Source organism: Dipodomys ordii, unplaced genomic scaffold, assembly GCF_000151885.1.
Source record: "Dipodomys ordii isolate 6190 unplaced genomic scaffold, Dord_2.0 Scaffold83, whole genome shotgun sequence".
Classification (NCBI taxonomy): Eukaryota; Metazoa; Chordata; class Mammalia; order Rodentia; family Heteromyidae; genus Dipodomys; species Dipodomys ordii.
In genome coordinates this window covers 1732466-1754342 of record NW_012267299.1, presented here as the reverse complement: position 1 = coordinate 1754342, position 21877 = coordinate 1732466, and the positions used below count along the sequence as shown (strand labels likewise).

The 21877-nt window shown below is 38.0% G+C and overlaps 1 protein-coding gene and 1 pseudogene across 2 annotated transcripts in view; one reads left to right on the top strand and one right to left on the bottom strand.

The window, feature by feature from the left end:
• The window catches only part of Gfm2 (G elongation factor, mitochondrial 2), a 35701-nt gene that overhangs the window by 7528 nt on the left and 6296 nt on the right, over positions 1 to 21877 (top strand). For both annotated transcript variants that reach the window (XM_013025261.1, XM_013025260.1), the window contains 11 exons: positions 2563 to 2651; positions 5752 to 5840; positions 7028 to 7088; positions 7320 to 7499; positions 11053 to 11133; positions 13013 to 13161; positions 14834 to 14974; positions 15066 to 15165; positions 16840 to 17029; positions 18622 to 18698; positions 20650 to 20788. In XM_013025261.1, coding sequence (XP_012880715.1) covers positions 2563 to 2651; positions 5752 to 5840; positions 7028 to 7088; positions 7320 to 7499; positions 11053 to 11133; positions 13013 to 13161; positions 14834 to 14974; positions 15066 to 15165; positions 16840 to 17029; positions 18622 to 18698; positions 20650 to 20788 — 1296 coding nt within the window. The remainder of the gene's footprint in view (positions 1 to 2562; positions 2652 to 5751; positions 5841 to 7027; positions 7089 to 7319; positions 7500 to 11052; positions 11134 to 13012; positions 13162 to 14833; positions 14975 to 15065; positions 15166 to 16839; positions 17030 to 18621; positions 18699 to 20649; positions 20789 to 21877) is intronic.
• LOC105992410 lies at positions 804 to 1747 on the bottom strand (annotated as a pseudogene).

Here is a 21877-nt window from a genome sequence, read left to right as displayed (position 1 = left end):
TTTTTTTTTTTTTGGTAGCTAGGTAGAGATATATCTCCTGGAATTTTCTGCCCAGGTAGGCTTTGAATTGCAGTCCTCAGATCTCAGCCTCTTGAGTAGCCAGGATTACAGGTATGAGTTACTAGCACACAGCAGCTATTTTTTTTCAGCACATAATTATTCAAATAAAATTTTAATTATTTCAATTCAATACAATTGAAAATGTAGTATCATTAAATGCCATTTTCTGCTAAATTCAAATTACAGCTTTGTGGGCCACTGCTAAGCAAAAGCGTCATATCCTAAGTATTCAGCTTATTAACTAAGATGATTGACAGTATCATGATAGGAGGTGGGGAAGAACTATAATCAACTCATAGAATTTGGCTAACAGAGAAAAAAACCAACAAAACCAACACAACTTACAAAGTGGCTATAGACATTAGTAAAATAAAAATACAACCCAAATGTCCATGTCTTAAGTTACTAGGGGGAAAAACCCTATAGGTACAGTTATAGTAAATATGGTCCTCACACATTTGGGTGAATTAATTTGCACTTCATATTGACTTATGGCCTAAATCTAATGAAACCATTTTTTTTTTTTTGGGTCCGGTCATGGGGCCTGAACTCTGGGCCTGGGTGCTGTCCCTCAGCTCTTCAGCTCAAGGCTAGTGCACTACCACTTGAGCCGTAGCACCACTTCCGGCTTTTTGTTTTTTCTGCTTATGTGGTGCTCAGGAATTGAACTCAGGGCCTCATGCATGCAAGGCAAGTGCTCTACCACTGAGCCACCTTCCCACTTTTCTTTTTAAGAAGACCTCTTAAATTTCTGGATGGGCAAGATTTACTTTAGTAGGTAGAGGTCCTGCTTCTTCATGATCTTCAACTTTAGATCTAACAACCACAAGAGAAGAAGCTAGATATTTGCTTAGCTTTTGTTCATTCACAAATTCCAAGTCACCATAGATACTCGGCTTCTCAGGGGGAACATACTGTTCCACAGCTGTAGTAAAAGCTGCACAACAAATCCAGAGCAAAACCATTACTGAGAGGACAAGAGTCATGGTTAAAATCCACCCAGAGTTGAGAGAGAAGCATCTCAAAAAGCCATCACTTTCTCCATCTTCAAGATAGTTTCTGTGTGACTGTGAACTTCTCAAGGGCAGATAGGACATTTTGCTCAGAGAAGATTATCCCAAATTTGTAGCCTCCTGTGCCAACTGTGGTGCAAACTGAATTTCTGGCTTCGACTAGAATATCACTATTTTCCCATCATCAGCTTGACGATGCAAGGTCCATGAAGAGGTTATGAAGCTCTGTGCAGAGTCCATCATGTAACTCCAGAATGAGCTCACCAGAGTTAGAGGGAAGAGGAGGTGTATTTTTGGCATCAGGGACATTAGTTGTTCTTGTTTCAATTCAGCAAATAGTAGCTGATCTTGGCATCTGAGATGGCAAGCATATTGCTCATCAGGTTGGAAATATGTTCTATACATGCAGATTCACATTACAATTTGGTTCGATTTAAATCAATTCCATCATCCACAAACTGAAAACTTGAAAACAGCCTGCAACCTCTCTGACATGCAGACAACTCCTCTTCCTTGGGGTAGGTGTGCAAGGAGTAGGTCAACTGACAGGCCCCGTGGCAGGATGCTGTATCACCCAAGATCGAGTCAAACGCTAGGGCCAAGGTCAATAGCAGCAGCAGTGGCGGGAATCCCAGTTGGGCCCGGACCCAGTAGCTCCCTTTTGGTGCCACCATCTTGCTCCCCTCCGTCCACAGCAGCTATTTTTAAATATATATTCAGTAACGTTAAGTATATCCACATCACTTTGAAGCAGATGCGCAGTAACTTTTTCATCTTGCAGAACATAAACTTTGTACTTTATTAAACAACTGTTCTATTTTGTCCCTCATCCAACACCATCATTCCAATTTATATATCCATGAACTTGATTACTTTAAATACTTCATACAAATAGAATCATATCACATTTGTCCTATGATAGTCTTATTCACTTAACACATAACATGTTGTAGCAGCTTGTAAGATTTCTTTCCTTTGAAGAGAACATAGTATTCCCTTTTATGTATTGCTATCTCTCACTATGAAGGATAATGTTCCAGGATCTTCTGTGGATACCAAAATCTGTAGATGTTCAAGTCCCTTATACAAGATGAAAAATACTTGCATATAACCTATGTATATCCTCTCACATGATTGTAATAACTAATTTAAATGCTACAAAAAGTTGTTATACTGTATGGTTTAGAGAATAACAAAAAAGTCTGCAAGTATTTAGTTTAAACACAGTTTTTTCTCCAATGTTTTCCATCCATGATTGAATCTGCAGTTGCAACCCCCATGGATGTAGAGGGCCTACCTGTTTGTACCAGGTTTTGTTTATTCCTCCACTGAGGGATATTTGGGTTGCTTTTACTTTTTGGTAAATAATGTTGCTGTGGACATGAGTATACAAATGTCTTTTCTGGTATATAACCAGAAGTGAAACTGCTGAGTCTTGTGATTGTTTTGTTTTTAAGACCGTTGTTAGTATTCCTTGTCCTTTTCTTAGGTCATGTGGATTTTACCCTGGAGGTTGAGCGCTGCTTACGAGTATTGGATGGTGCGGTGGCTGTATTTGATGCCTCTGCTGGTGTAGAGGTAAAAATGTTGCTAAATTTTTTAAAAAAGATAGCAGGGCTGGGAAGGAGGCTCAGTGGTAGAGTGCTTGCCTTGCATGCATGAGGCCCTGGGTTCGATTCCTGAGCACCACATAAGCAGAAAAAACAAAAAGCCAGAAGTGGCGCTGTGGCTCAAGTGGTAGAGCACTAGCCTTGAGCTGAAGAGCTGAGGGACAGCACCCAGGCTCAGAGTTCAGGCCCATAAGCAGATCCCCCCCCCAAAAAAAAAGACACCATGATTTGTGAATCTATGTGCATGTGTGTTTATAAACATGTATGTGTATGTATATGTACACATATATAGACACACATGTCTATACACATATGTAGAATGTGTTAAAATTAGATACCTGTAGACCTTCATTATGGTTTTGGGAAGCTGAAATTTATTTTTAATTTTTTTTCTTTTAAAAATTCTATTGTAAAGGTGATTTACAGAGGGATTACAGTTACACAGATCAGGTAGTGAGTACATTTCTTTTTGAACAGTGTCACCCCTCCCTCATTCTCTCCCAGTTTTTCCCCTCCTGACAGCCCTTCTTCCCAAGTTGTGTAGTTCATTTCCAACATAGTGTCTACTGAGTATCCCTGCTGAATTGGTTCACCCTTTGTCTTCACTTTTGGTGGGAGGCTGAAATTTAATATTGAATATGATCTTGGATATTTGATAGAAATGTTAGCTTCTCTGTAGAAAATAATGAAAGTTAGTGCCAAGAACTGCAGAGAGCCTGAGGTTTTGTTACTTTAAGCCAACCCATTCATCTGCCCTAGTTTCATGGCTTCTGGCAGGACACACAGAGTTCCTGAGTAAGAGACAAAGAACTTTTTAGTCACAAATGAGTTTTAGTATTTTCTTGTTCTGGTTTCTGGATCTCTACAGGGTGGCATGAAAGGAGCTCTGAAGGGGATTAAGAGCACTCTTGGGGATGGGGGTGAGGGACTCAAATAGGAGACCATCAGCCAAGGAGCGAAAGCATCAGATACCAAGCTTGAGTTCTAGTCTTGGACATAGTGAGCAGGGGAAAAGCCAATAAAAAGAAGAATTTTGTACTTAATAGGAATATTTTATAGTGTGCAATCATCAATTCCTGCCTTTTCTTCTGAAGGCAGACATTATTTATTAGGAAGGTAAGCAAACCTGCATTTTGTTCCCAAAGACACACTATCTGTTTTTAAAGCTGTTTGATAGACCTAGATCCTTGAAAAGATGGGCAGAATAGAGGAAATCAGTGTCTTTTAAAACAACATGTAGGAACATGAGAGACCTGTGAAAAATTATCTCCCAGCAACTCCTGTAAAAGTTCTTGGGCTAGGAGTCACCTTCCTTATGTTCATGAGACCCAGGATTTGATACTAGCACTGCCAAAAAGAAGTGTGTAAGTATGTGTATCTGTGTGTGAAGATTGTTAAATTTTGATAGTGGATTAATTATATTACTAGTGCTCTCTTTTTAAGGGATAGTTAAATCCTCTTTTCCTACAACCAACATAGGCTCTATGTTGAATGTGGAACCCATTTTCTTTTAACCTTAAAATTACTAATTATCTATGTGTTTCTGTGTCTCTGTGTGTATGCCAGTACCAGGGCTTGAACTCAGGCCTTCTTTAAGACTTTTGTGCCCTCACTCTACTTTCTTGCTCACAGTAGGCATTCTACCACTTGAATCATTCAGTCTCACAGACTTTTCTTCCTGAGCTAGCTTTTAATTCCAGTCTTCCAGGTCTCAGCCTCCTAAGTAGCCAGAATTACAGGCACAAGCCACCAGTGATCTGCCATGATATTATCTTAAGTAGTCCCCAAATTAGGACAAATTGATATAGTATAATGAACCAAGAAGGACACAGTATTACCTGTGTTCTATTCCTCCCAAAGATGTTTGGTCTATATGTAACCATGGGACAATAAGAGAAATCTAATGGGCTGGGAAGGTGGCTCAGTGGTAGAGCGCTTGTCTTGCATGCATGAGGCCCTGGGTTCGATTCCTCAGCACCACATAAGAAAAAAGCCGGAAGTGGTGCTGTGGCTCAAGTGGTAGAGGGCTAGCCTTGAGCTGAAGAGCTGAGGGTCAGCGCCCAGGCCCAGAGTTCAGGCCCCACGACCGGACCTCCCCCCACCCCCCCAAAAAAAGAGAAAAATCTAAGTGAAAAACCTTCTAGAAACAACAACAATAACAAAACTAACTATAACTTTCTGGAAATTGAAAAATGTCTTGAAGTACTATAAATGACTGGGGATGGTGGTCGTTGGTAAGAAGCTGGAGAAATCCTAAAGAGGCCAGAAAACTAAATGTGACTTATGCTCTTCAGCTGGGTCCCAGATCATAAAAGAAGGTTACAGAAAATATCACTGGGAAAAATTAGAGAGATTTGAACATGGACTAAGGATATCAGATAAAAATATTGTGTTAAACATAAAGTTTTCTGAGTATGGTAATTACATTTATTTATTCAGGAAAATGTCCTTGTTCATGTGTTAAAGTATGATAATATCTGCCACTGAGCGAAGAGCAAGGGAGAGGAGACAGAAGTGGTAGAGAACATTCAGATCACAGTGCAGGTCGGATGCCTGTGAAGGAAGTGCAAGGAAGCATTGGGTAGATTGAGTCTCTGTACCAAAGCTCCATGAAAGATTTGGCCAAGCTAGTGGGAAGTACTTGAGCCAAATTGGAATCATGCCAGAGAAATCATGTCCTAGAGGAACAGGTCTATACTCGTACCCGTGGTATGCTCAGTCCTTAGCTAGAACAGCTCAGAAGATGGACCTGGGCAGGTATGGTGGGAGATCCAGAGGGGCAGCAGTTGGTACATCAGTCAGATTCCCTGAAAATGGGGATTTGGGCAGCACATTCACACTGCCACCACATATACAGTCCATGCATGTTGGTAGAGACAGTAAAGTAAATGTGGTCAAATGTTAATATTTGGGAATCATTTACTGTCTTACCAACTTCTCTACAGATTTGAAAATTTTCAAAATGAAGTCAGGGTACTAATACAATTATTGAATGCCCCACCTGATGATCCTCGACAATGAAATAAAACCTAACACTGAGGGCTTTCCCCCCTTCTTCTTTGCTTTAGGCCCAAACTCTTACTGTATGGAGGCAAGCTGATAAACACAAAATACCTCGGATCTGTTTTTTAAACAAGATGGACAAAACTGGAGCAAGGTATATAGGATGTCTTTGGTTTATCGAAGTTAGCATATAATTTGATCTTTTCATGGATTACAATTGAGTTTAGGGGGCTAGATCATGTTTCTCAGATCCTGATAAAGTTTTATCTATCTTATTGATTCTATTGGTTATCTTTGGAACTCTAGAGGGATAGTACCTGGTATTGCTAATGTTTACTTATCCCTAATAATTCCTAGAGCTAGAGAGTAGTTTCCTGCACTTATCCCCTGATTTTCTCCAGCTACTGGGAACAGCTTAGTGAAAGGGAGAAAATCAAGAACACTAAGGATTCCAGGGAAAATGTGATAGGGAAAGATTCTGGTCTATGGAGAGAGAGGGAGGGAGGGAGAGAGAGCAAGAGAGAGAGAGAGCGAGCACAAGAGAGCATGCACTAAAATCACAGAACAAACTGTTATTCCTCTGGGACTGCATAGCTGTGTTCTTTGTGTTTATGTAACTCTCCACAGTAATTCCAAAGCTGCTTGTTTATTTATTGAATGGATTCTTGTCTTAATTCCAGCACAGCAGCCTCTAAAATGTGCTGGCCTCAATTCTGATCCTTCTGTTTGGAGTTTCCTTGGTAGGGTGATGTGCCTGTGGTGATGGGGAAGGAGAGCTGAATAATAGGCTGGTTCTCAGGACATTGGGACCAAAATGATCTCCTTATGTAGCTATAAATTACCTGTATGCCAAAGATGATTATTGCGTAGGTAACCATAGAAATGAGGCACATAGTATCGTACCAATGATGTATGTAGAGAATAGTCTGGCTCTTGGAAGAAATCTGGTAACCTTGTGTAATAGCAAATACAACTGTAGAAGAATCCTTGAGTAACATGTAAACTTGCTTTTGAATCTTTTTTTCCCCATGTGATCTTGATCAACTCATTTAGCCTTCATCTGTAAACTTAATTTCTAAACTCTTTTATGTAGGATTATAGTAGATTTTTAATTACTATTAACAAGATTATTCAAGGTGGTGTCCCATATAAAGCTGTTAAATGGTAAGCATTGAAAATAATAAGTTATTTTAGAGAACATTTTATTGTTACTATTAAGTTGTTACTATTAACAAAGGTTATGGGTACATGGCTTCTTGGTCAATGTTACCCCTTCCTTCATTAGGGAATACTTTTAATCCTGCTTCAAATATTTTAAACTGATTATTTTGCTTTTTACAGTTTCCTCTATGCAGTTGAAAGTATCAGAGAGAAGTTAAAGGCAAAGCCTTTGCTTTTACAGGTAAATTCATTAATTAACATAAGTTCCTTAGGTTCCTCACTAATTTATTTTTTGTGACATATACATTTTTGAAGTAATCTCAAAACCTTTTTGGAAGAAGTTGGGCTATAAATAAAAATTGCTATAATGGCAATAGACATTCAGGAGGAAATGGTATGAGTAGAGTTTTGTCATCAGTGCAATTCTAAGTGAGTGATGGTTTTTATCATGCTAATCTCACTCTGCTCATAGTTACCGATTGGTGAAGCCAAAACTTTCAAAGGAATTGTGGATGTAGTAAGTAAAGAAAAACTTCTTTGGAATCCTAATTCAGAAGATGGAAAAGACTTTGAGAGAAAACCCCTCTTGGAAATGAGTGATCCTGAATTGCTGAAGAAGACACTTGAAGCAAGGAACAGCTTAATTGAACAAGTAAATTCTTGAGTTTAAAATTGTTTAAGTGTTCAGTAACTTTGAAAGAGCATTATTTATTGTAAAAATTTATATAAAATTACATGGAATATTTAAGTCTAATGAATAAGCCAACACCAGTATATGTAGCAGTGTCACTATGTGTGTGTGTGTGTGTGTGTGCTCGCGCACACACAGAAGCATAAGTACATACTTTTGTGTTGGTTGTTGAATTCAGTGCCTTGAGAGTACTCTACCACTGAACTAATACCTCCAGCTCTGACGTATTTTAGTATTTGTCTTTTTTTTAGCTTTTTATAAATTACTACAAATTATATCCCTAAAGAACTTAGTTTTGCATGTTGTGAGTTTAAAGTGGAATGTGCTGTTTGTATTTTATTACATTATTCCCTATTATGTAAGAGATTCATCCCTGTTACTATATGTAGTTAAAATTTAACCATATTCAGTTTCTATCCTGTATGTTGTTTCAATATGTGATTTGAGCACAAGTTACTATCTTCCCCTGTGGATGGACTTTAAGGTTTTCTTTTGTTACAAATACTGTTGCTATGAACCTCTTTGTATCTCTCACTGCACATGTGCAACAGTTTCTTGAAGTTTGATTTGTATAATTGCTGGACCAAAGCAACTGACAAAATGGTCAGAGATCAAACTGCTTTTATCTTTACCAGAGATTAAAGTATTTAGAAAAATTTTAAACCATATAGATCTAGACTGTATCCTCAAAATTTTGACAAAAAATAGCAAGCTCATGTTTGTTCATATTTCTAATATTTGTATTCATTTATAGTACAAAGTAATACATACCTCAGACTCCCTAAATCTTACAATAGATAAAAGTATTTGATTGTGATCCCTTTGATTTTTTTTTACTTCTAACTTAAATGTGACCAAGTAATATATATATATATATATATATATATATATATATATATATGTTTGTTTTTTTTCTGGCCCTAGGGCTTGAACTCATGGCCTGGGCACTTCTTTTTCAAGGCTTCTTTTTCTCAAGGCTAGTGCTCTACCACTTGAACCACAGCACCACTTCTGGTTCTTTGGTGGTTAAGGGGAGAAACAGTCTTCAAATGCTTAACTAAATTGTCACACAGCTAATGAAGTGGTAGAGCTGGAATCTTGATCTGCCTTAGCTCAGTTACAACTGCTGTCCACTTTGTAGTACTGCTACTCTAGGTTAGCAGAGCACAGAACAAAAATTAAAATAGACAGCATGACTGCATGTATAGTTGGTTTTTCTGTGGGTTTGTTTTGTGTGAACACATATTGTTTTAATACAAAAAAGATAGGACTATAAAGAAGGATCTTACAGTTCATTGAGGAGCCAACACATATTTGCATGTATTCTCTCATTTTCAGGGACATGATAATATATGATGATAAAAAATTTGTGATTATCAATCAATACCTAATTAACTATAAGGAGTATATAAGTATATATAAAATTTAGAGAGGGCTGGGAAGGTGGCTCAGTGGTAGAGTGCTTGCCTTGCATGCATGAGGCCCTGGGTTTGATTCCTCAGTACCACATAATCAGAAAAAGCCGGAAGTGGCGCTGTGGCTCAAGTGGTAGGGTGCTAGCCTTGATCTAAAGAGCTGAGGGACAGCACCCAGGCCCAGAGTTCAGGCCCCACAACTGACCAAAAATAAATAATGAAATAAAATAAAATTTAGAGAATGAACCGGGCGCCAGTGGCTCACACCTGTAATCCTAGCTACTCAGGAGGCTGAGATCTGAGGATCACGGTTCAAAGCTAGCACAGGCAGGAAAGTCCATGAGACTCTTATCTCCAATAAACCACTAGAAAACAGGAAGTGCTGCTGTGGCTCAAGTGGTAGAGCACTTGCTTTGAGCTGAAGAGCGCAGGGACAGTGCCCAAGCCCAGAGTTCAAGCCTCACAACAGACAAAAAAAAAAAAATTAGAGAATGAGACCACCTCACATGCATTAATGTACCTACAATCAACTCCCCCCCCCCAAAATAAAATGAGCATAGTGATGGCTCACAACTAATTCTATCTACTTGGGAATCTTGAGGTTGGGAGGATTGCAGTTCAAGACCAGCCTGGGAAAAAACAACTCTTGAGATCTTTCTCAATCCCTAAAGAACTGGATGTAGTGGCACACATCTGTTATCTTTGCTATGAGGGAAGCTTAAATAGGAGGATCATAGTCCAGGTAGGCTTAGGCATAAAGCAAGAGCCTACTTGGAAAATAACAAAATTTAAAAAGGCTGGACATACGGTTCAAGAGAAAGAGTTCCTGCCTAGTGAACACAAGGTCCTGAGTTCACTATTGGTGAACTTCACTATTGGTGAAAGTCCTGGCACTATTGTTAGTGAGAGTATAGTTGTATCATTGCTATTGAAAAAACATGGAAGCTCTTCAGAAAATTGAAAATAGAATGACTATATAATCTCAAATTTTCATTCTGTATACATACTCCTAAGAATGAAAAACAGGGCCTTGAAAAAATATTTGTACATCTGCATCCCTAGCAGTGTTACTCACAAGAGCCAAGTGTGGGAGCCAGCCAAGGGTCTGCTCATCAAGAGGTGAATAAAATATGTCATAAACACACAGTGGGATAGTATTCAGCACAGCGATATTGATGTGCTTAACACTGCTGAACTGTGTTTAAAAATGGTTACAATGGTCAATTTTGTCTTGGTTTTCATAGTGGAAAATATTATTAGGGACTAGAATCAACTTTGTATGTCCGAATAGAATGGAAAATAGAATTGAAATTGGTTACTTAATCCTCACAACAGCCCTGAGAGATGGTTCTAATATTATCTGCATAGGGTATAGTGTAGAAGGAGGTAATATAATTTGACTGAAAATGAACAAGTAGACAGTGGGGAATTGTTTCCAGCAGGCTGAGTCCAGATGGGATCTACCTCACAGATACTACTTTCCTGGACAATTAGGTATATTTCCGCTATAGTTTGAATATTTTGCTACCTTATACTGCTATCAACTTTTTAAACTGTTTTACTAATTTATTACCTGCTAGATTCTCCTGTTTCCTCAAGGTAGATAATTATGAAAAGAATTGAAATAATGTCAATATCCTTCCATGAAATGATTTCCCTTGGTGAAGAATTACAGTAAGAATTACAATTCTTTGACTGTCTTAGGAAATATGATCAACTAGAATGTTAGAGGGATACCAGATGACTTTTTATTAACTAAAATCCCAAATTATCTAAGAGCAAACTGTGGTGTTACTATTGGCTGCAAGTTGTATGTTTTCTTTCATTTCTTTTGAGCACTCTTGGTAGGGAAAGTGCTTTATTGAGATTCTACTCAAATTCTGGCTCTTTGAGTTTAGGAGTCTTATTAGTATTTCCTTAGTTTCTAATTTTCTTCTTCAAGAGAAAAACTATCTGAAAGCTATGAAGAGTTTGGGCGCCTGTATAATAAGATGGAAGCTATAGCTATCTTGAAATATTTAAATAATGCATATTGGTTGTATTTAAGAAAGTTAATAATTGTGGAAGTACAGGGAAGAACTTAAAGCCTTTCTCTTTAGGTTGCAGATTTGGATGATGAATTTGCTGCTTTGGTTTTAGAAGAATTTAGTGAAAATTTTGATTTGCTACCAGCTGAAAAGGTAATTGTATTACTTAGTTGCTTTGACAAAATTTTATTTAGTTTTTTAACTGTGTATATTATTAGGAAATACTAATTTAAAAAATTAGGTTAGTCATTACTCACGCAAGTATTAATGCCAATGATTTACTATTTTGAGATATACCTTACAAAATTAGAAATTGGATGTTTTTTATTTATATTGAGTTGTATTTTCACTCTTCAGTCCTTCTCCATTCTGATTTTTCTAAGGATATTTAGGGAAATCATAGATACAGAGTTATACGTAAAAGTTACTGGTATGTCAACCTACTTCATGATCAATATTCTGTACCTGTTTTAAATTTAATAAAAACTTGTTATAGTTTTTGTCTTTTTTTTTTTTTTTGTCAGTCGTGGGGCCTGAACTCTGGGCCTGGGTGCTGTCCCTCAGCTCTTCAGCTGTAGACCAGTGCTCTACCACTTGAGCCTCAGCCCCACTTCTGGCTTTTTCTGCTTATGTGGTGCTGAGGAATCTTACCGAGGGCCTCATGCATACAAAGAAAGCACTCTACCACTGAGCCACCTTCCCAGCCCCAGTTTTTTGTCTTTTAACATTCATTAAAACTGCGAAGAGGAAATTGAGATACTCAGAGTATTTGAATATGAGATTTCCTCAAGGAATCTGCCAGATACCTTTCCCTGTTAGACAAATATATTGTTTATTTTCCTTTATGATTCTAAGAGTTTCCAAGAAAGTTTCACTGTGGTAATCTAAAAAATATGGGACCAAGAGTGAGCCCAACAAGTTTACTTAGCTATCATTCACATAAAAAATATAAAACCAGGTATGGTAGCTCATTTCTATAATCCTAGCACTTGGGATATTCAGAAGGCTTGTATGTTTGGGGCCAACTTGGGCTACATAGTGAGACCCTATCTCAAAACAGCCATTAAAAAAATGAAGGTAAGTCCAGCACTTTAATTCATGCATGTAATCCTTGCTCTTCAAAAGGCTGGAATCTGAAGGATTGCATTTTGTGACCATCCCTGGTAGAAAAATTCACTAGACTCCATCTCCAAAATAACCAGCAAGAAACAAGGCTTGGGGTGTGGCTCAAGTAGTCAGCCAAAAAGCAAGCCAGCTGAGCAAATTCAAGACCCTAAGTTCAAACCCCACTACTACAAAAATGAATGAATTAATTAAAGACACAAGAACCTACTCTTCAGCTACTTAAAATTAGAGGTACAAAAAAGTCTTTTTCTTTTTAATTATATGAAATCATTTAAAAACTTATTGCTTAGAATTTGAATGTTTGATGTGTAGTGTTTCCTGTTGTCCTCCAACATGAATTCTGTTTTTAGCATGCTTACAATCTAAAGTAAAACAGACATACCAGTTCTTTTTTGAAAGCTGGAAAAGCAGGTAGATTGCCAGAGCCTTGATTTCTGTGCTTTTTAAAAAATGTTTCCTACTTTAATTTTTTGTTTTCCTTTGGATTTTAACATATTAGATCTAATTATTTTGAGAAAAGTAATTATAAAGTGGGTTTTTATTTCCAGTTCTTCTGTTAAACTGTGGATGAACCACAAAATTATCAATTCACTTATTCATATTCTTTTACTTGCTTATGTCTTAAACTTTTCTAGTTTCTGGACAGTTAGTAATATTTTCACCGGGTAGACTGTAATACTTGTGGGATTTTTACATTCTAATAAGCAAGAGACAGTTAATAAGTATCTCACGTGCCAGGTGTAGTGATTAGTGTTATAAAGAAGATGATGACTGCAAGATGATGGAGATGTGGTGAGAAGGGCTGCTTTATAAGGGTGGCTTGGAAGGCCCGTCCTTGCGAGATTCTGGCAGAAACAGTACACTCAACACAAAGTAGATACTTACTGTCTCCACTTTCTTACCTTAGCTGCAGGCTGCAATACACAGAGTGACTCTGGCCCAAACAGCAGTGCCCGTGCTTTGTGGAAGTGCCCTGAGAAACAAAGGTGTCCAGCCCTTGCTAGATGCCATCACTATGTACTTGCCTTCACCTGAAGAGCGGGAGTATGAATTTCTGTAAGTATGTCGTCATATAAGTAGAATTCCTGCAGTGGACTTCACTTAATGAAAAATAGTTACACTACCCATTTGGAATAACTGTGATGAAAAAAAGTCTTTGAAAATGATATATTATGGACACAAAAGCCCTGAATTCAAACCCCAGTATCACCTCCATACCTCAAAAAAGAAAAAAAAAGAATGAATCTTGGAGACACAGAAATACAAGAGACAAAGGAGATAAAAGACACATCCAATTATAGTGAAAATAAAATAATTTCATTTCACTTGCAATTATAGGAAAGGTCACTGTCTTATTTCTGTTGTCACTAACAGCTTTGTACTTAAGTAATAGTTGTTGGATATATGAGCATTGTACAAAATAGAGAAGTGGTTTGTAATTGTGTTAACTAGGGCATTAATAACTTTTCATATCTCTAAGGTAGAAAGGCATCATTGTGAAGCTATTATTTAGGCTTGGTAATGTTGGATTTAAATTCCAAGTTGCTTATGCTTCCATCTATAAAATGCAGAGAAGAGGATCTGTCATCTAGGGATCATGGATTTCTTTGAGACTAATGAAAACATGGTATTTTTTCAAAAAGATGTACCTATACACAAAATTTGACGATTTAAAGAAAATTCAAACTTTCTAAAGCCTACCTATGAACACCAATTGAAAAACACCATTCTATAAGATTGTGATCTTTGTAAACAAACTCAGATTCTTACTATAGATTTTTATGATTACGTATCTGGACAAGGCTAAAGGAAAGAGTGAAGGCACTCACCGGCAAGTAGCCATTTGGTCATCCTGTGCAGTTGTCTTGACAAGTGGTATGGCATTCCCATGGCTTGAACTCTGGGCCTGGGCACTGTCCCTCAGCTCTTCAGCTCAAGACTAGCACTCTACAACTTGAGCCACAGTGCCACTTCTGGTTTTCTGGTGGTTTATTGTCGGTAAGAGTCTCACGGACTTTCCTGCCCATGCTGGCTTTGAACCGAGATTCTCAGGTTTCAGCCTCCTGAGTAGCTAGGATTTATAGGTGTAAGCCACCAGCGCCTGGTGGAGATAGTCTTTTTGAAGAGAGAACTCTTAGCAATGAAGTTAGAGGTCATAATTTAAAGATAGTCTGTTCTTTTCACTTTTGAAGACTTAGTAGTAATATCTCCATTTAGTAATTTAGCCAATGGGGAAGAGATATTTAGTGATGTAAATTAACAGACCTGGCTAGCTTTATTTAAAGGTATGACGGATCTTTGGAGGATGTGAGTTGTTACATTTTCATAGTGATTCTGATGTGATCTGTATAGACATATAGGAAGTGTGTTTCCTAGGCCATGGTATAAGGGTGACTTTCTGTAATGTATCATTATTTTATAGTCCGTGGTATAAGGGTGACTTTCTGGGAGGTCCAGTCGTGGGGCCTGAACTCTGGGCCTGGGTGCTGTCCCTCAGCTCTTCAGCTCAAGGCTAACACTCTACCACTTGAGCCACAGCGCCACTTCCGGCTTTTTTCTTTTTGCTTATGTGGTGCTGAGGAATCGAACCCAGGGCCTCAGGCATGTAAGGCAAGCGCTCTACCACTCAACCACCTTCCCAGCCCCAAGGGTGACTTTCTGTAATGTAGCATTACTTTATAGCCCGTGGTATAAGGGTGACTTTCTGTAATGTATCATTATTTTATAGCCCGTGGTATAAGGGTGACTTATGTGCACTGGCATTTAAAGTTCTCCATGACAGGCAGCGAGGACCACTGGTTTTTATACGCATTTACTCAGGCACATTGAAGCCCCAGCTGGCCATCCATAATGTTAATGGAAACTGCACGTAAGTAGAAAATTAGGTTATTTTCTAAACCTGCACTTACTTCTTCAAAAGCACTTTACTGGAAAAAAAGATCTATATTATGGTTTTGTAGAGAGAGAGTGAGTCGTCTACTCTTGCCATTTGCTGACCAACATGTAGAAATCCCTTCCCTCACTGCTGGCAACATTGCTTTGACTGTTGGGCTCAAACATGTAAGTAACTAAATGATCTCTATAATAAATGATAATAATTTAAATATTGCTCTTATGTAAGTACTTTATAATAGTAAAAGTCCACAAACAATGTAAATAGACATCATTAGAATAGAAAATACTGTATATATCCATTAGTATGGTTGAATGTTACTCATTGTTAGAAAAATAAATTACAACAGACCACAGCCAAGAGGGATTATATTCACATATAGTTCAAATCCAAGTAAATTATGGGGTTTTTTGATGCTGGGTTGTTTTTTTTCCTGGTGGTGGTGTGTACATATGCATGCTAGTCTACAGGCTTGAACTCAGGGCCTGGGCTCTGACCCTGAGCCTTTGTGCTCAAAGGTAGCACTCTATAACTTGAGCTACAACTCCACTTGTTGTGGTTAATTTGAGATAATTTTCATGGTCTCTACTACCTGGGCTGACTTTGAACTATTATCCTCACATCTCAGCCTCCTGTGTAGCTAGGATTACAGGCCTTGAGCCACCCGCATCTGACTTAAAGTATGTTTTTCATGGATACATATATAGGCTATAAGTTTACTTAAAATAGTTTCATTCTCATTGGGTTTTTTTCTCCTTATATGCTCTCTATAGAAAATTTTACCATATAATTGGTTAGGTAGTAACAGAAGGTATTTGGCTGATGAAGCCTCCTTCAGGGGAAAAGTTTTGGTTTCTTTTGTTCAGTTTATAGATCAGAGCTTGCACATCGTTAAGGATTGTGTAGGTACTCCTAGAATGAATAGATGAAAACACTTGATGCTAAAACACTTAGTTTTAATAGTTTAAAACTAAGGACATTTCTTTTTTATGATTAAATCAAGTTCAGTTCTCCTTTTTTTTTTAAATTTCTCATTGAGTACACAGTGTTACTTTGAACATTTTCAACTCTTTGTGGTTAAATGCAAGTTTCAGGATTTTTTTTGGTGAGAAATTTCCATATTGAAAATGTAGATACTGGACTTCTAGTGTTGAACTATCTATTCCTTGAAGCACTGGAAGGATCTCCACAAGTTTGTGTGGAGTCCTGCTTAAGCAGGACTGTCTTTACAGAGAAGGGAACTAGCACAAAACTTTGTGATGTTGAATTAAAGTGAAATTATGTTTTAAAGAAGAGCCAAATTCTGCATTGACGCTTTCGATTTCTGTATGGTCAAGTGTATTCTCATTGGGTAGTTTAGTCAGTTATTTTCTGTCAAATTATAATAAAAATCTTTTTGGTATTAATGTCTTTTATTTAATGTCTTGTTGTGACTGAAAATTTAGGCAGATACATTTGTTTTGCCAAATGAATTTTGAATGTGTGTATGTATGTTTCATTGTTAGAATATTTGTAGCAGTATTTCGGATAGAGTTCTTATTCTAGTCAATTGAGCAAATATGCAAAGTTAAAATGAGCTTTATAAATCTATTCCTCTTAAGTTCTGATGAGAAGAAAGTATCATATTAGAATTCTGTTTTGATCTTGATTTACTAGAATTCTTCATATTTTAAAGATATTTTGTCATATTTGAAATGTCATATTTAAATGATTTAAATGTCATATAATATGATTAAAATTTTGAAGTCCGAAAGAGTCTTTTGCCTTGAGGTTCTTGGGGAGGCAGAAGGTAAGTGCTGGCTGCAGCCTCTTGAGGTTTGAGTTGTCTTGTTTGCTTGCAGACTGCTACTGGAGACACTATTGTCTCATCCAAGTCTAGTGCATTAGCTGCAGCTCGCCAAGCCAGAAAGGAGGGAGAAAAGAAGCACAGGCAAAACAGTGATGCCGACAGGCTTTTATTGGCTGGGGTAGAGATTCCAGAACCTGTTTTCTTCTGTACCATCGAACCCCCATCAGTGGCTAAGCAGCCAGGTATGAATAATTTTGGTGCTCTGATAATTTAGGTAAAATAGTTATAGCATACCTTCAAAAATATTTTTATGTGAATGAATTAAACTTTAATTGAATTTATTGGTAAGCATTTCTTATGGAAATCTAGTGTTTTACTTAAGAGATTCTTTGAATTTTATAACCTCCTTTATTATTTTTCTTTTCTTTTTTATTTTTTTGGGTCCAGTCGTGGGGCCTGAACTCTGGGCTGGGTGCTGTCCCTCACTCTTCAGCTCAAGGCTAGCTCTCTACCACTTGAGCCACAGCGCAACTTCTGGTTTTTTACTTTTTGCTTATGTGGTGCTGAGGAATCGAACCCAGGGCCTCATGCATTCAAGGCAAGCGCTCTACCACTGAGCCACCTTCGCAGCCCCCTTTATTTTTTTTTAACATCTCTTTTTTTTTTATTGTGAAAATACCATACAGAGGGGTTACAATTACATGGCCAAGATAATAAGTACATTTCTTATTAAGCATTGTTGCCTCCTCCTTTGTTTCCCCTTCCCATCCCTTCCCATCTCCCCCCCTCCCCTCGCTCCAACCACCCCTTCCCCCTATTTTATTTTTCTTATATCTTTATTTTTGGGGGGAGGGGGGTCCGGTCGTGGGGCCTGAACTCTGGGCCTGGGCGCTGTCCCTCAGCTCTTCAGCTCAAGGTTAGCTCTCTACCACTTGAGCCATAGCACCACTTCTGGCATTTTTCTTTTTGCTTATGTGGTGCTGAGGAGTCGAACCCAGGGCCTCATGCATGCAAGGCAAGCGCTCTACCACTGAGCCACATTCTCAGCCCCTATTTTTCTTATATCTTGACCATTTTTTTCTCATTTTATATTCTTCCTTACTCTTATTCTTATGGTGCTATCTATGGGATTCCAAAGACTGGACTTTGCAGAATGTGATCATGTGATGTTACTGTCCTTTTTTGTTTTTGTTTTTGTCTGTTGTGGGGCTTGAACTCTGGGCTTGGGCGCTGTCCCTGCGCTCTTTAGCTCAAGACGAATGCTCTTCTGCTTGAGACACAGTGGCACTTCCATTTTCTAGTGGTTTATTGGAGATAAGAGTCTCACGAACTTTCCTGCCTGTGCTGGCTTTGAACCGTGATCCTCAGATCTCAGCCTCCTGAGTAGCTAGGATTATAAGCATGAGCCACTGGTGCTCAGCTGTTACTGGTCCCTTTTAAGGCCCTTCAATGGCTTCCTAGTGCAAACTCAGACTTCTCACCATGGCCTCTAAGACCTTCCATGATGTCCTTGTCCCATGTCTCTCTCCTAATTTGATGCTACTCCTCATTCTATCTGGCTATTGGCCTTCTTGCTGCTTTTCTAAAAGCAGACCATTCTTTACACTGTATTTACACTATCTGGAATTCTTTTTCCTGAGGTTTTTGCTTATTGGCTTATTGTAGGTACCTTTTAGGTCACTCAGTCTGTGGTCATCATGATCATGTTACTTTGTTTTAAAGTCTACAAAGCATTTATATCTGAAATTTTCTTCTTCAAAATGTGTTTATTTGTTTATCTCTTTTTACCATTACAGCATAGTAAGTGACCTAGAAAATGTTGTTTGTCCCCTAGACTTGGATCATGCATTGAAATGTCTCCAGCGTGAAGATCCCAGTTTAAAAGTGAAGCTAGATCCTGACTCAGGACAAGTATGCATGTTACTTCTTATCCCAAAAGCCTTTCTATGATAGTGTTTATGTGTATGTTCTATGCTTCTGAAAGAAAAGGTAATTTTGATTCATAATACAAATTTCTGACTAACTGTAAAACTAATTCTTGTAGGACTTGAACACAGGGCCTTTATACCTTCCCTGTGTTTTTTCCACTAAGGGTTAGTGCTCTACTACCTTCAGCCACTTCTGGTTTTCTGAGTGGTTTATAGGAGGTAAGAGTATTAGGGACTATCCTGCCTGGGCTGTCTTTGAGCAGCGATCCTCACATCTCAGCCTCCTGAGTAGCTAGGATTACAGGTGTGAGCCACCAGCTCCCCAACACTTTTGACTTTCTGTAAAACTGCCTTTTATGTAATTTTGGACTAAGCTTAAACTCTTAAGCCTTGAATCTTAGGCACTAAGTCTTATAAAAGCATCATTTCAGAGAGAGATTTAGAAAAGTGCTTTTCTGATAAAAGCACAGATCACTAAAATGGAGAAGGGATGGATTTCAGTCTAACAATGCAGGAGGAAAGTGGGTTCTAAAGTAGGTATAAAACAATGATAAGGGCTGGGAAAGTGGCTCAATGTAGAGCGCTTTGCTTGCATGCTTGAGGCTCTGGGTTTGATTCCTCAGCACCACATAAGCAGAAAAAGCCAGAAGTTGTGCTGTGGCTCAAGTGGTAGGGTGCTAGCCTTAAGCTGAAATGCTGAGGGACCAGTGTCCAGGCCCAGAGTTTAGGCCCCACGACCAGCAAAAAAAAAAAAAAAAAGGATAAAATGTAGTGAAAATCAGATGTTCATGATTCTTCACCAAAAAAAAAAAAAGACCTTAAAATACATACTACATCTCTTTGTGGGAATGCAAAGTAGATTTTCAGAAGTAAATTTTTTAAAAATTGTATTTTTGTTTTGATGACGATGGCAATACTTTTTTTTTTTTTTTTTTTTGCAGTACTTGCATCTAAACTCAGGGGCCTCACACTTGTTAAGCAGATGCTCTACCACTTGAGCCATGTTCCAGTCCTTCTGCTCTTTTTAAGCGACCTAGGATGAGCCACCATGCTTTGCAACAATGCAATTTAAGAGTAAAAAAAAATTTTTTTTAAGAACAAAAAATAAGAGTACACAAAGTATAGAGTTAGTACCTGTATTTTCTTTTTTGTTTTATCTTACCTGTATTGGAGTTAGAACTTGAGACCTCATACTTGCTAGGCAAGTATGAACCTTTGCCCTCTCTACTTCTCTGGAGGTCAGAGTTGATATGTTGTTTTCCAAAGACCACATCTTAAATCATATTGTTAGATTATCTGGTGAACAAAGGCACTAGGCAAAGACACTTCAATCAGAGAAGACATTCTGAGGTCACCTCCTAGTAGCCAAGAGCAAAGGCCAGTTCTCTGTGGGCACATTACAGAGATAGTGGCAAGATAGAACAAATATGAATACCTTGCACTGTGTTCTTTCTCATACAGAGAGGGGGTGGGCAAATGAAATTAATGAAAATTTACTTAAATATATCGCTAGGCATAGTGGTTCAAACCTTGTAATCTCAGCTACTTGGGAGGTGGTAATAGGAAGATCGTGGTTCAAAGCTGGCTTTAGCAAGAAAAAAACAAAAAGTAAAAACCAGAGCAACCCTATCTCAACAAGCCAGATATGGTGCTGCGTGCTAATGCTAGCAGTACCAGAGGCATAGATAGAAGAGGAGAGGATGGTAGTCCCCAGGTAAAAAACAAACAAAAATGAGTCCTAATATTAAAAAAAAAAAAAGGCTAAGAGTATGGCTTAAATGGTAGAGTGCCTGCCTACAAAGAAAAAAGACCTTAAATTCAAACCCAGTACTGATTTTAAAAAAGAAAAATCTCCTTAAATATATGTTAATACCTTTTGTTTATATAACAAATGCCTTTTTTCTTCAGTATTTATTTTCTTCCTCTACAACCAGACCATCCTGTGTGGCATGGGGGAGTTACACATTGAGATAATCCATGACCGGATCAAGAGAGAATATGGCCTGGAGACCTATCTGGGGCCTCTCCAGGTGGCATACCGAGAGACCATCCTAAACTCAGTTCATGCCACAGGTAACATAGAACCAGTATGACTTGAATGACTTCAAGAACTTAGTTACATGCTCATAGATTTTAAAATCATGAACAAGGAGTCCATGGAATGTTATGCCATATGAAAGAAAGAATATGCTCAAAAAAAAAAAAAGACAGTGGAGGCATATTATGATTCAGGAACAGGTTTTAAGAGGCCCCTCATTCAAATCTGTTGCATTAACTCAATGAAGTACAATAATTTGAGACCTGTGGGCAAGGGGGAGGTACATGAATTCATGAATCTATACTTACAACGATAGATAAGAACTGGAAGAAGATGAAGGGTTCTTCATAATAGAAGGCCAAGCCCTACTACAGGGGTTGAGGAAGACAGTAGTTGGAAAATAGCCTGAATGTCCCATAGGCACGCGGAACAACAGAGCAAGTTACAGAATACATAGAATAACAAATTTAAAACAAAGCAGATGCAAGCTATTATTTAGAGATATATGCAGATATGATGTAACTAAGAAAAATAATGTGATGACATAGGATAAAACTGTAGCTGTTTAAGTCTACTTAGTACTGGCAATCTCTTTAGTAGTTTTAGAAACCATGAATATTCATTTAATTTTAGTGTTTGCATACATTCCTTAATAAAAGTATTTCATGATATAAAAATGAGCTCAAAAGGAATTTTTGGAGAATTGTAGACTAATTGTAGATTAATAGTGTTTTGTTTTTTATTTTTATTTTTTGGTCAGTCCTAGGTTTGAACTCAGGCCTGGGGTGCTGTCCCTGAGACTCTTTGTGTTCAAGGCTAGTGCTCAGCCACTTAAGCCACAGCACCATTTCTGGCTTTTTTGAGTAGTTTTTTGGAGATAAGAGTCTAATGGAGACTTTACTGTCCTAGCTAGCTTTGAACTGTGATCCTCAAGTCTTAGCCTCCTGAGTAGCTAGGATTACAGACATGAGCCACCAGCACCCGGCTGCATTAATAGCTTTGAATCTAACCATGAATTACTGTGTTCCATAATCACATACATAAATATAGCAGAGTTTTGTCTTAGTAAAGTATCAGAGATTGATAGCAGTTACTGTATTAACAAGTAAGAAGTACTGTTTTTA